We start from the raw sequence: 15858 nt of genomic DNA on the forward strand, positions 1-15858 counted from the left end.
GCCTTGGAGGAGATTATGTTGAGAAATAAAAAAAAAATTCTTAAAAACGTTGTTTTTCTTGGTCAGGCCGGAAACTTATCAATCCACCCTCGTATAAGTAGAATTGACAACATTTCAATTAACCTGACAATGTTTGTATCAATTAAAATGTAGAACTATAGCTTAAACATGCAAATGAATAAGAGTTTTATTCAAAATTTTTTTCTCTCTGCTTTTCTTAAACTTAAGGGATATATTTATACTATCTTTCGTGTTTACATTTATTTTGCTGTTTATCATAATTAAATTCATTTATAGACCTATTTTAGTCTATTTTCTGCCTGCTATAACGTGTCCTTTTTTCTTTATTTGTAAGTTAAGATCGAGTTAACCTCTTAAATATAGCACATATTTAAGACTGAGAACTGTACGCTTACATAGCTACACGTGTGGTTGAATTTCATTCGGCTAGGTTAGGTTAGGTCAGGTTTTGTTAGGTTAGGATAGGTTAAACGTCTATGTAGATTAAGCCGAAGCTGAATGAAACAGTACCGCAAACACAACGGGACAACACAATGAGTTTAATTGTGTTACGTGAAGTTAGGTTAGGTTAGGTCAGGTTTTTTTAGGTTAGGATAGGTTTGACCTCGTTACAGGTTAAGCCCAAGCTGATTCAAACGGTACCGCAAACACAACGGGACAACACAATCAGTTTAATTGTGTTTCGTGAGGTTAGGTTAGGTTAGATAAGGCTGGGTTGGATTTATTTCTAGGTTAGGCTCGAGTTGACCCATTCGATGTAGCACAAATTTGCTACTGGGAAAATATGCTTCCAGAGCTTTACGTGTAGTTCAATAAATTTCCGTTAATAGGTGAGGTCAGACAAGGGTTGATCCTTCACAGTTGTCAACATGTTTTTGAAGTGAAAATTTGCATCACTGGCATTATTTTGAATTTATTTGCCTCAGTGCATGATTTTTCGTCATTTTTTGAGGTTATGGCTCAACCATGACGTGATGGGTGATTTTTGATACCGAATTTGAATTCAGCGCCCCAAAATCCATAGGAATACGTGTGTCTTGTTACCAGATCCGCGCACTTATTTTTTTTGTGTGCCTGTGTAATCAATAATAATAACGATGGTAATAATAATTTTGAACATTATTTACAGTTCGCAACGATAAAAAAACCATTCTTTTTACCATGGACATGAATCCTAAATAGTTTTCAATATTGGTACATTTTAATAATGGAATCTGTTTTCCAAAACACTTTTGTAATTATTTCAAGTTTAATTAGCATTATACATTTTTTATTATTAATCTTTTGAAAAAAAAGGTTTGAAAATTAATTTATTACTTGCAATAATATCCTCGTACCAAACGGATTCCTGTCTGTGTCGGTAATAGAGGAAAAAGAAATAAAGTAAGTAAAGGGAGGGGAAGTGAAGGAATTTAGGGGGACAAGAAGTAGGAAAAATAAGGGATGTGAGGAGAGGAAAAGTAGAAGATGTATTGAGGTAGAATAAGGGGAAGTAGAGAAAAAAGAAGTAAGGAACGATAAATAAAGGAAAAGAATTGGAAATGAGGGAAAGTTTTTGAAGAGGAAATTAGGGATTTGAGGGCAGGGGAAGTAAATAAAGGAGACGTAAGAAAAGTTAAGGAAAGGATAGTTAGGGAATGTAAAGAGACAGGAAGTAGGAGAAGTGAAGAAAGGAGATGTGAGAAAGTAGAGAAAGGGTAGTAGGAGAAGTAAGAAAGTGAAGGTAAGGAATGAGTAGTAGCAGAAGTGAGGCATGTAAGGGGAGAAGTAGAAGATGCATGGAAGTAGAATAAGGGGAAGTAGAGGAAAAAGAAGGCAGGAACGTGAGGGGAAGGGGACTGAGTGAAAGTGGGGGATTAAAATGAGGGGAAGTTTTGGAAGCAGATGTTCGGGTTGTAAGGGCAGGGGAAGTAAAGGAAGGAAAAGTAAGGAAATTTCAAGAACGGAAAGTTAGGGATAGTGAAGAGACATGAAGCTCGAGGAGTGTGAGATGTGAAGGGTGTAAGTAAAGGGGAAGTAAATGAAGAAGAAGTGAGAAAAGTGAACAGAGAGAGGAAGTTGAGGAAGAAGAAGTAAGGCAAGTGAGGGTAAGGGAGGTGAGAGAAACGGAGTGATTAAAAATTAGGGGAATTTATTAAAGAGGAATTTATGGATGTGAGGAAAGGGGAATTAAAGAAAGGAGAAGTAAGAAAAGCTAAGCAAGGGAAAGTTATGGATAATGAAGGGATATGAAGTAGGAGAAGTGAGAGATGTGAAGGGTGTGAGGAAAGGGGAAGTCAAGGAAGGAGAAGTAAGAAAATTGAAGGGAGGGATAGTGAGGATATAGAAAGTAGGAAAAGTGAAGGATGTGAAAGGTGTGAGGAAATTAGGAGAATAGGGGAAGTAAGAGAGTGATAATAGCGGAAGTTAGGAAAGGTTTAAGAAGGATTGTGAGAGGAAGGAAACTAGAGGAAGGAAAATAAAGGGAAATGAAGGAAGGAAAAGTTAAGAAAACGGTAGGGATAGAAAGTAGGAAAAGTAAGAGGTGTGAAGTGTGATTGGCAAGCAGAAGTAGAGAAAAAAGAAGTGACGGAAGGGGAATTGAGAAAAGTGGGAAAGTGAAATTAGGAAAAGTAAGGGAGTGGTAGTAATGGAAAGTGAGGGATGAAAACTGGGGAAATTCAGGGATTTTAGAGAAGAGAAAGTACATAAGGGATAAGAAAAAGTTTATTTTATTTTATATTTACTATTTTAATTATAATTAAATATTTTACTAAATTAAATAGTTCGTGTACATTCAAGTTTATGAAGTAGAGGGAGTATGATAATATTAGTAGGAGAAGTAATGAAGTTTAATTAGACAAAGTATGTAAAAAGAAAAAGTGATACTTAGTGAAAGTGAAGCGGTGTGAAGTGACGGTAATCAGAGGTGTATATATAATATGAATTTAAACGAGACGTTTATTTGAAAGTTAATACATTTTTTGGAAGGCGGAGTGGGGGGGGGGGTGTAGCAAGGAATTAAGAATAAGTAAGCTTGGGAAGTGTAAGGAGGGAAAATGGTAAAAGCGAGTCTAAGTGAGTCCAAGTGAGGGGCCGGGAAGTGAGGGATGTGAGAATAGTGAAAGCAGGAGGATTAAGGGGGTATAAAAGTGTATAAATATTGTTTATTTTAATTATGATGGTGTAATTATTATTGAATTTATAATATAAATTATATCAATTGTGTACTATTAATTATCATTGTTTTAATTAATATATCCGTTAGGTGTATTTCAAAATTAATCAATTTTATGAGAGAAGTGACAAGAAATGTAGTAGGGAAGTGAGAGTAAGTGTGGCAAAGTAGGGGATTGAAAAAAAGGGCGGAAAGACATGGAAGGAAAGATTAGGGAGAGTAAGTTGAAGAAGGGGTTAGGTAAGTAGGGGAAGTGAGGAGAGCGAAGGGTTGGGAGATAATGGAAGTGAGAGAGTATGCGGGAAGGGGCCGTAGGAGAAGTAATATTTCAACAGTAGGGGAAGTAAAGTGAACTTAGGTAAGGTAAAGTAGGGGAAATTATGAAGGGGATGTAGGGGAAGTTATGTGAGATCAATTGGAGCGTAAGTAAATGAAATATGAAGAGTGAAAGCGAGAATAAGGTGAATAGTAGAAGTGAGGAGATAGAAAGTAATTAAAGTGAGTGGATAGAAAGTAGTTAGAGTGAGAGAAAAAGTTGTAGGAAAGTAAGGGTGAGTAAGAAATGAGGCGTTAGGAAGGGGAAGCCAAAGAAATTTAGGGGGAGTGAGGAGAAGTAAGAAGAGGGGAAAATGTAAACAGAGAATAGTATCGAATAAGATATTCATAAAAGAGGAGAGGTAAGAGCGGGAGAGTGCTAAGGTGAGGGGGAGATTTGATAGACTTAATTCAATATTTAATAGGCTACGAAGCCAGTTTTTTTTAGGCGCATGATGCTTACTTGTACCAATTTTTTAATAATAAGATCAAAATGATGAAATAACATGATACAATGTTTATTGAAATCTTTCTTTGAATTACTCAGAGGATGGAAAACTTTCATCCTATCTTTATTGTTTTGTTCGACATATTAAAATGATGTCTTGTACGTCAATAAGATTACCAAGACTGAGATTGAATCTTCCAATCTGATAAATTGATTCCATCTTTGTTTCAACTTCATTCTTCGATTCTCTTCCACTTAGCTTCTTTTCCCTCTTTCTTTCCTTGCTCAATTCAATTTCATTTTCCGGTTTTCTAGGATGAAATTGTATACTGAAATCCACCTATATAATAAAAATTTCGTAAATTAGAAACTAATTATTATTTACAATTTTTACAAATTTGTTTATTAGACTTCTAATAATAAATTAATAATAATCTTCTAGTTCCTTAAATTTTTCGTTAATTTTCACTTTTCTAATTTTACCCTTTAGATCAAAATGATTGACTTTTAAAAATCGTGACGATTCATTTGGAGATCAATTTTTTTGTAACTACTTAGTTTTCAGATCTTAATTTAACAATGTGTCAATTTTTAAATAAACTTTAGATTTTTTCAATTATTAATGATTCAAGTTTTAATTTATTAATTTCAAAAGTTTTTTTCTTGATCAATAAAATTTTTATCTTTGACGTTTTGTTTTTTTTTAATTTGTTTTATTTTGAGCGGTGAAAATTATGCTGAATTTATGTTTCCATCATAGGAAAATATGTCTCATCACTTTTAATTTTTGAATTTATTTTTTTTATATAATAACAATTTAAAATTCTCGAATTTCGGAAATTTTTACATTAAAACCTATTTCGATTTTTTAGATCCTATCTGATCTGATCCTATTCAATAGTATCTGATTCTATCGTTTCCTATTTAATTATATTTAATTCTATTCGATTCTGTCTTTCTGCCTGATCATATATAATCGTATCCGATCCTATGTGGTCCTATCTGTTCCTATATTAATTCTATCCGATTATTTCAGATCATCCCCGTTCCTATCTGGAGCTATCCGATCCTATGAGATTCTATCCAATTCTATTTGATTCTATCCGACCCAATCGAATTTCAGCCGATCCTATTCGGTTATATCAGAGCCTATCCGATCTTATATGGTTCTATTCGATTCTATATAAGTATAATTGATTGTGTCCAATTCTGTTTGTTTATATCTGAACTAATTTATTTTTATCCCATCCTATCTGATAATATTTGATTCTAAATGATCCTATTTGATTAAATTCGGTCCTGTCATGTTCTACCAAATTCTATTCAATCCTAGCCAATTCTATCTGATCTTCTATGATCATATCCGATACTATCTGATCGTATCTAATTTTATAAGAACTTACCTGTTCCTGCCCGATCCTATATTGTTCTATCCCATGCTATCTGATCCTGGTGATCCTATTCGAATTTATCCGATCTCATTTAGTTATAGCAGAGCCTGTTCTATCCTATATGGTTCTATCCATTTCTATATATTTAAAATAAATTCTCCTTAATCTTATTTGTTTTTCTCCGATCCAATCCAACTTGGTCTGATCCCATCTGATTCGTTCTTATCTGATAATATCTGATTTATTCCGATCCTATTTGATTATATTCGATCCTGTCTAGCTCTATCCTATTATATTTAATCTTATGCGATTCTATTTGATCCTATCTAGTTCTATACTGATCATATCCTATTTGATTTGATCCGCTATAATCTGATTATATCCGATCCTCTCTTATTTTATCCGATTATATATAGTCATATAGGAGCCTATCTGATTCTATATAGGACTATCTGACTATATATAAGTATAATTTATTCTATCCAATGCTAATTCTTTATATCCGGTTTAATCCAAATTTGATAATATCTGATTTAATGCGATCCTGTTTGATTATATTCGATCCTCCCTGGATCCACCTTATTCTATTTAATCTTATCCGATTTTATTTGGTCCTCTCCGGATCTATCAGTTTCTATTCAGTCCCATTCGATTACATCTGATCCTATGTGATTATTTCCGATACTATCAGATTATTTTGGATTATTTCCGATCCTTGTCGATTCTATCTGATTCTATCGGACCCTATTTGATTCTGTCAGATCATATTTGGTCCTACCTGGGTCCATCTTATAGTATCCTATTTTATATAATTATATTGGATTCTATCCGATCTAAATCGATTATATCCGATCCGATGTTATTTTATTTGATCATATTCGGTAATGTCAGAGCCTATACGATCCTTCATAGGATTATCCGACTCTATATGAGTATGAATGATTCAATCCAGTCCTATTTATTTTGATCCATTCTTTTTTATTTTACCCAATTCTATCCGATCCTGTTCGATAATATTTAATACTGTCTCGTTCTATCCGATGCTATTTAATCCTGTTTGATTCTATCTGAATCTATATGATCCTATTCGATACCATCTAATCCTATCCGATTTTATTTCATAATACCTGATTCTACTCGATCCTATTCGATTATATTTAATACCGTCTGGTTCTATTTGAGACTATTAATTCATATCCGTTTCTATCGGAATCTATATGGTTCTATCTGATCCTATCCGTTTCAATCCGTTTCGATCTGATTCTATCGAATCCCATCGTCTGAAAAAGTACGATGGACGGACAGAAACTTAACCGAAACTATAAGGGTTTTTAAAAATATTATTTATATAATATAATGTTACAAAGATGTGATTGCGCATACAATTTAAAATTCTTTAAGGGTCTTACATTTTTTTTGGGTTGAACACGAAGACACATTTTCTCATCAAAGTTCACGAAAGAAAATACGTTTTGATTCTGGATTAGACTGAGTTTCTTGCCATAAATCGCCTCCAGCTCCTCTTCGGTTAGTCGAATTGAGAATTTTTCCTTTATGGGACAACTTTTTGTCCTTTTTCCTTTTTTTGTTTTTTCCTCCTTGTTTTGCCAGACGGGCGAAGAAATTGGACCTTCGAGAAAATCAAGAACTCTCATCCTGAAGGTTAGTGGACACTCGCCAGTATTTTTTATCTAAAATTTAATAAAAAATATCGTTGAATAAATTATTTATTTGTAACGTTACTTTAATCATTTATTAATTTACCGTTATTCATAATGCAGTGTAAGATTTTTTTTTAATTATTAAGGGTAATTCTATTTACAGACTAAAAACACCAATTTTCAACAAAACAGTTGAATTTTCGAAAAAATATTACTTTTTAATAAATTAAATCAAATCAACAAAAAAATAGTTGAACTTTTTAGCGGAAGAGACGACATTTCAGCAGAGTACTTTAATTTCAACAAAATAGTTGAATTTTCAATCTAAAGGATAAATTTTCCAGCAAAAAACTACAAATTTTTAGCCAAAAAGTATAAATTTTGAACTACAAATTGAAAAGTTCAATTTTCGGCTAGAAATATCCATTTTCATATTAAAAAAAAACAATTTTCCGGAAAATTATGTAATTAAATTTTCTAAGAAATAAATTTATCATTATTTCAAAATAGAATAGATAAATTTTCAGTGAAAAATTAATTTTCGACGAAATAGTTAAATTTTCAACCAAACAGATAAATTTTCTTCCAAAAAGAGAAAATTTCAATAAAAAAATAATTAATATTTACAAAAAAGTTTATTTTCAACCAAGTTTTTTTTTCTTTTGAAAATTCGATTACTTAGTAGAAAGTAGAACTGGTTTTTTAAAATAAACTTTTCTTAATTGAAAATTTAACGATTTTATTTTTAAGTCAAGTAAACAATTTTTTTGAACCAATTGAATTTTTAATAATTTAATTCAGTTTTGATCAAATAAACAGAATTTTCAATCAATAAAGAAAAGCTTTTTTTCAAAAAATTAATTTTCGAGCAAATAGTGGAATTTTCTACTAATATAATAGAATTTTAAGGCTAAAAGAGGAATTTTCAATTTAAAAATATTAAATTTCTACAAAAAAGTTTATTTTCTGCCAAATTAGTTTTTTTGGTTAAAAATTCAATAACTTTTTTTATATCCAATTTTTTTCTTAAAAATGATTTTTCTTAATCTGAAAATTTAACTTTCTCGTTGTATAAATATTCAATTACTTGGTTGATATTTGAATTTATTTCTTAAAGATAATTTTTATCTAAAAATTGAAATTTAAATAATTAAATTTTCACCAAATGAGCTAAAGTTTAAAACAATACAGAAGGATTTTCTTCCAAAAATAAATTTTTTTCAGAAAGGTTATTTTTAACTAAGAAGTTCAATTATCTTGAAAAATATTAGAATTTTTAACATTAAAAGATGAATTTTCAACCTAAAAATAGGAAATTTCAACAAAATAGATCATATTCAACCAGATAATTTTTTTGTCGGAAATCCAATTGCATGGTTGAAAGTTGAATTTATTTTTTAATATAAATTTTTTATCTGAAAATTTAGTTATTCCATTTTTGGCTTAAAATTTATTCCTTATAAGTTGAAAAAGCAACTATTTGGTTTAAAATTCGCTGTTCTTGATTGAAAATCCATCTTTTTAATTAAAGAATGAAATATTTGGTTCAAGTCAACTGGTTCAAAATTCAATTTTTTATGCAATTTCATTTTCTCAGCTGATAATATCACGATTTCATCTTTTATTTGAAAACATATTTTTTTACTCAAAAACTCAATCATTTGGTATATGATGAAAATTCAAATATTTGGTGTAAAATTTCAGCTTTCTTAATCCAGAATTCATCTATTGGGTTGAGGATTCAACTAATTTGTTAAAAATTAATTTTTTCGTGTATAGTTCAAGTAGTTAACAATTTGACTTTTGATAAGAAATTAATTTCGTATAGTAAAAAGTAAACTTTCTCGGATGAAAATTAACTTTTTTGTTGACAATGTGACTGTCTTCGAAAAAAATTCGTCTTTTATGCTGGAAAGTTCAACTATTGGTTAAGAGTTCCACTATTTTGTTAACAATTCATTTTTTTTTTTGTGAAAATTCAACAATTTGATTGGTAATTCAATTGTTTTGTTAAAAATTTATTGTTTCATATAAAAATTTACCTTTTTCAGTTCAAAATTTGTCCCTTTTCGTGAAAAATTTTTTCTTTTTTTAAAAAATATTTGGTCAAAAATGTAATGTATTTTTACTCGACTCAGGAAGTTGAGACGTTTAATTTTGAAATTAATATGTTTTCAATCATTTTATTAACAAAATATATTCCCCTGCTTTCCCCTCTATTGTTATTTAAAAAATCAACCTAAATTCTCTTTTTTGAGGGGAATGTCAGGCTACGTTAATTTTCGAGGGTCGAAAATTTTTTAGGTATTTTTAAAATTGGGTTAGACTTAATCTTAATCCCATTCAGAGACAGCTAACTGCAATGCAGTATTTCCCATCAGTTTCTAAGACGTTCTAAGAAGATTATCCCCAATTTCGTGCTAATTCCACTAACTTCTTTCAACACAGATTTATGGCTTTTGAAAGACATTGGAATACTAAATGTATTTTTAAAGAGAATCTGACGTCGACATTATTTTAAAATATTTTTCTTCTTTTTCGGGATTCACAGTTCGAAATTAAATTCATCCACTAATTAGTTTTATGAGCGAAATTAGTCTCTTAGTGAATGAAACGTTTACTACAATGAAGAAACTTTCTAATTTCATGAAAAGTTGTATACAATCCATTTTAAGTTCTAAAAAATAAATATTTAATTTCTTTCAATTGTTTCCCAAAAACTTTTTCTTTTTCTCGGTTTTTGATTAGCTGAAAAGCGTTTTTTTGAAAATGCATTTATTTAATTAAAAAGTCATCTTTTTGTTCCGAAATTCAGCCACTTGGTTAAAAATTAAAAAATTTACGTTGTTAAAAATTGATTTATTTTGGTGGGGAATTAATTTTTTAAACTAATTATGCAACTATTCTTTCTTGTTGCAAATTTGTGTTTTTTATTGCAAGTTTATTTTTTCTAGTTGAAAATTTTTTTTTTTGTTTAAAAAATTCGTCTTCCTTAAGCGAAAATTAAACTTCTCGATTGCAAACTCATCCTTTTTAATTAAACATGCAAATTTTGGGGTCTAAATTAATTTGGTTGAGCTTAAGAATCAACAATTTAGTGAAAAATAAACTATTCGGTAGAAAATAAATTTATTTTTTTGTAAAAATTGTTATTTTTGTTTTAAATTTAAGTATTTGGTTAAAAATTAAACTATTAATATGAAAATTTAACTTCTTTTGTAAGAAATTAGGATTTTCGTTAAAAAACCATATTTCTTGATCAGAAGGCTCCTTGATTGAAGTTTGAACTACTTCGTTGAAAATTACAATCTTTGAAGATTTATTAATTTAGTTCGAGATTCATCCCTTTTGTTGAAAATGTAACTTTTTTATTGAAAATTCGTTTTTTTCGCATCAGAATTCATTTTTTTTAACTAAACATGTAAGAATTCCATTTTTTAAATTGCTATTTTTATTGAAAATTGATCATTTCTAGTTGAAAATTCATGTTATTCTTTAAAAATTCGATTTTTTTGTCAGAAATTAATCTTCTTAGGTGAATCTTATCATTTTTTTTTAAATGCAACTGTCTGGATCTATATTAATCTAGATTTGTTGAGAATTTCACAATTTTGTATAAAATTAAACTGTTTGGTTGAAAACAAACTTTTACTTTTGAAAATTCTTATTTTTGGTTCAAATTTAACTATTTGGTTAGAAACTGAACTATTCTAATGAAAATTTAACGTTTTAGGAGAAAACTAATTTTTTTACTAACCAATCATATTTTCGGGTAGACAATTCAGCCTTCTTCTATTAAATTTCAAATTGAAGAATTTTGTGGAAAATTGATGTATTTTTTTGAAAATTCGCTTTTTTTTAGAAAATTAATTTTTTTGTTGAAAAATTAATCTTCTTCAGTTAAAATTTCACTACGTAGTTAAAACTTGATCTAAATGATTACAAAATAATATTTTTAAAGATTTACCGCCTTGGTTGAAAATTTATCTATTCCATTTAGAAAATCTTTTATTTTTTTAATTAATTAATCTTTTTCTATTCAAAACGCCCTTCTGATGAAAATATCACTATTTTGTGGGGTTTTAAAAATATTTTTTATACAAAATGAATGTTTTTTATTAGAGATTGAAATTTTTATTGCGAATTAATATTTTTTATTAAAATTATATTTTTTAATCGAAAAAAAAATATTTTTTTATTGAAAATTGATATTCTTTTATTGAAGCGGGCACATTTGCCAAAGAGGGAAATTCCAGAAGAGCATAAAAGCCAACATTTGGCAAAGCAAAAGGACATGATCATCAAATTTTTGTCAAGTTTTTTTTTACAAAATTAGAAGATATTTTGTTTTAAGATTCTGTTAAGACTTACATTGCTACAAAACCATAATTTGATGTTCATTTTTTTTCTACTGGTCTAAAATAACTATTTTTAATATTGTTTTTTATTTGTTAATTGTGAAGAAAAAAAACGGCAATCTGAAATACCTTGGTTCGGATCCCAGAGGAGCTAGAGAGCAATTTCGCTCTACAATTTACAAATTAAAAAATAATTTAAATTTTTTTAAATTTCAACTAAACAGTTTAATTTTCCATTCAATTATTGAATTCTTAACCAAATAAGAATTATTAGGATTCAAAAAGTTGCATTTTTAAACAAAAATGATACATTTTTAACCAACAAAATTAATTTTCGTCCAAAAAAGACCAATCTTTGAAAAATTACATTCATTTTATACTAGAAAAGTTCACTTTTTAATAAAAATATCAATTTTTGAACAAAAATTCAATAGTTATATCGTTAGTTTGATTAATTTTGTAAGAATTAAATTTAAAAATTTCGAACCAAGAAGGTGAAATTAAAAAAAAAATATCTTTTTGACAAATTAGTTTAACGTTCAAGAAATAATTGACTTTTTAATTAAAAGAGATAAAATTTGAACCAAATAGTTAAATTTTCAAAAACAAAAGATCAATGTTCGAGCAAAAAAAATAATTTCCCACAAAAAAATAAATTTTCGAAAAAGTGCATCAGTTTTTAACCAAAATATTGAATTTTAAAGTCAAAAGGGAGAATGTTTTGAAAGAAGTTGAATTTTCAACTCGATAATCTAATTTCTTTACTACAAAAAATAATGTTTAACAAAGAGTTAAATTTGTATACGAATGGTTTCGTTTTCAACCAAATAGTTAAATTTAATACCGAATTATTAAACCCCTATTCAAACCAAAAAGGATACATTTTGAACTAAGGCGATTAATTTTCGAACGAAAAAAAAAAGAATTTTTAACAAATTACATGCATTTTTAACTGGAAAAGATCATTTTTTGATAAAAAAATATCTAATCACAATAAAATTATAAATTTTCAATCAAGAAATTAATTTTCAATAAATAATATCGATTTTCTACAAAAATGGAATAGTAACATTGTTAGTTAAACAAATTAATTTTCGAAAACAACAAAAAGAATTCTCAACAAAACAGTTCAGACCAACAGATGATTTTTAAAGAAGAAGAGGTCTAATTTTTTTCAAATGGAATAGTTAAATTTTCAATCAAGGAGTGAATCTTAAAAAAATATTTGTTTTTAACAAAATAGTTCAAATTTCTACTAATGAGATTAATTTTTAACTAAAAAATATGAGTTTTGAACCAAATGAATAAATTTCTTAATAAAAAAGGACTTATTTTTACCTGAAAGTTTCACTATACGTCGGTAGGGAGGGGGGAGATGGGCAAGCAAAAATTACGATTTTCAACAAGAAGAAGGGGGGGGGGGGGTCTAAAGCAGCCTAAAATTGGTGGCATATTTAACGGATGATTATAGACTGCCTTACAGGATATTAAATTCACAGTAAATATTTATAAACAAATTATACAAAGTTTCCTTAAAATATCTTCCTTTCTCGTTTATCAGTCTCTCCTCAGGCTGTTTGTATTTAATTCCCTGTGCAAAATTATACTTAACGAGACATTAAGGCAATCCTAGTAATTCTTGGTAACTTTCTCCGCATTAGCTTAGCAATACATTTTGCAGTATCGAATTTTGAAAGTCGAGTCAAACTTTCGCACAACACTCAAAAATAAAAATAAAGTTTTAGGAATTAATGACCTCTCCTTGACTTCTTACCCCTGAGAGCTGACCTCTGACCTCTGAAAAATGACCCTTAGTCTATGACTCGAATTAAACCTCTCATTATTGACCTTTGACATCTGACCTCCAACTTAGGAACTCATGACCTTTGAATTTCTATTATGTGACCCTTTTTAGCTATTGACCTGTCACATTTGACCTCTGAACTAAGCCATAATCCCTCTTCTTTACTTTCAAGCGTTGACGCATGGTCTATAAACTATATTCTCGTACTTATGACCATTTACCCTTAGATTCTTTGCCGATGAAATTTCTTCACCTTTTACCTTTGACCTTCGATCTTTGAACTTTGGATTCCTAACCTGTGACCTCCTTTAGCTATTGATCTTTGAGATCTGACCTCTGATCTATGCCATGATCACTCTTCTTTAACTTCTAAACGTTGACCCATGACCTATAAATTATTATCTGGCACCTACGACTTATTTATTTCTGACCTCTGACCTAGGAGCTTTCATATTTGACCTTTTACCATCTAAACTTTGGATTCCTATTAAATTTGTAACCGTTGACCCATGACCTATAAACTATTGTCTCACATCTATGAGATGATTCCTGGTGTTTTATTATCCCTAATCCCGGACCTTTGACCTTTCATCATTGCCATTTGACCTCTCCTATGTGAATTCCAAGCTTCCTACCCTTTACCCTATTTCCCTTTTTACCCCCTTTTTAAAGAATTCCTATTTTTCTCGAAGTTTTCAAGAAAATTTTCCCAATGACAAAATCAAATTATTTTTGGTAAAAAGTTCATTCTTTTTGGTTAAAAAGCCTACCTACTATTATATTATTGATTCAAAATTCATATCTTTTGGTTTAAAAATTTTACTATTTGCTTGAACATGGAACTATTTTGTTGAAAATTCGTTTTCTTGTGCAAAATTAATTTTTTTTTTAAATAAAATTTAATTATTTCATTTTTAGCTGAAAGTTGATGGGTTTGTAGTTGGAAATTCAACTATAACATTTTTCATTGAAAGTTCATCTTTTTGGGGTTAAAAGTTCAACTATTTGTTTAAAAACTCTTCTTTTTAGTTGAAGTTTAATCTCTTTTGTTCATGAATTCTATCCAAAGGTTGAAAATTTATTTTTTAATTTCACAATTTTTTTTTTCTAAAAATGTAAGTTTTAATTTTTTTAAATGATCGTTTTTAGTTGAAAATTCAACAGTTTAATTTTTTGTTTAAAATTAATGTTAAAAATTTATGCTTATAGATTAAAAATGAATGATTTACGTGAAATTTTCACTAATCCGTTTGTGGTTGAAAATTGATCTCTTCTAGTTGAAAATTTAACAATTAAATTCTTTATTGAAAATTCAATTTTGGTCAAAAATTTAACTATTTTGTAGAAAATTTGGATTAAAATAATTTTTTAAATGAAAGTTTGATATTTTATTTTTGGTTTAAAATTGATCACTTTTATTTGGAAACTCAACTATTAAATTTTAAATTGAGAATTCATCTATTTGGTTGAAAATTGATTGTTTGTAATTTAAAATTCGACTGTTTTCTTGAAAATTGCTAGATTTTCTTGTAGATTTGTCTTTTGAATTTTTTTCTAATAATTGTTTAACTGGAAGTGTTATATTTTATTTTTTATTGAAAATTGATCGCGATTAGTAGAAAATTCAACATTGGTTACATTAAAAAAAAATTAATTTTCTTAAATGAAAATTTAATATTTAATTTTTGGTCATAAATTGATCGTTTTAAGTTGAAAATTCAACTATGTATTAAACTTTTAGTTAAAAATTTATTTTTTCCTATAAATTCAATTGTTTTGTAAAAAATCGTCTTCTTGACCTAACAATTCAAATTTTTTAAAAATTCAACTGATTTTAATCAAAGATTAATATTTTGTGTTTAAGAATTTGATCAGTCCGTTGAAAGTTAAACTTTTTGTGTTAAAAATTCACCAATTTGGTTAAAAGTTCGACTAATTTGTTGAAAGTCCATCCATTTCGCTTGAAGTTTCAACTATCTTGATGTACATAAATTCAACTGTTCGGTTGATAATCATTTTTTATATTTAGTTTTTCATATTCCTTTAACCCCACTAGTTTGCCCGGAATTCAATATTCATAACACAGCCCCACCAAAAAATGTTCTATTCATTTGACTAGAACAACAATACCTATACGTTTTTGTGACCACTGAATCTGAATCCGGGGTCTTTTTTATTTTATCAGGTCAAGATCGACATCATTTCAAGTTCAAGGTGAGGAAAAAAATCGTGATTTTCTTCGATTGAAGGTTCGTTCCCAATTTTAACTTTAAATTACCTTTGTGTAGGCTTGATGGGGTCAAACAGACCCCGGATTCAGATTCAGCGACCCAGAAAACGTATGAGGATGGTGGTTTTCTTCGCTAGAACGTTTTTTTCCCAATATGACCTTAAAACGACCTTGAAACTGACCTGATTAGGCCGAACAGACCCCGGATTCTGATTCAGCGACCCCGAAAATACATAGGTATGTTGGGCTAGTCTGATGTACAGAAACGTACGAAAATAGTGTTTTTTGTGCCTGAAGGTTTTTCTCCCAATTCAACCTTGGAATGACCTTGACCCTGACCTTATGGGGTGAAACAGGCCTCAAATTGAGATTCAGCGATCCCAAAAATGTTTCAGAATCGTGGCTTTGTCCACTTAAATGGCGTCCCCCCAATTTGACCTTGAAATTACCTTAATCATGACCTGATTAGGTGA

General features: G+C 29.2%; 1 protein-coding gene across 1 annotated transcript in view; it reads right to left on the bottom strand.

Moving 5' to 3' along the window:
* Window positions 1-4065: 4065 nt before the first annotated feature.
* LOC117168996 (cilia- and flagella-associated protein 74-like) overlaps window positions 4066-15858 on the bottom strand; it is a 49482-nt gene continuing 37689 nt past the window's right edge. Inside the window, exons 23-24 of the mRNA XM_033355031.1 lie at window positions 6742-7023; window positions 4066-4281 (exon numbers count right to left, since the gene is read on the bottom strand). Of these exons, the coding sequence (XP_033210922.1) occupies window positions 4066-4281; window positions 6742-7023 (498 nt within the window). The remainder of the gene's footprint in view (window positions 4282-6741; window positions 7024-15858) is intronic.

Source organism: Belonocnema kinseyi, chromosome 1 (genome assembly GCF_010883055.1).
Source record: "Belonocnema kinseyi isolate 2016_QV_RU_SX_M_011 chromosome 1, B_treatae_v1, whole genome shotgun sequence".
NCBI lineage: Eukaryota > Metazoa > Arthropoda > Insecta > Hymenoptera > Cynipidae > Belonocnema > Belonocnema kinseyi.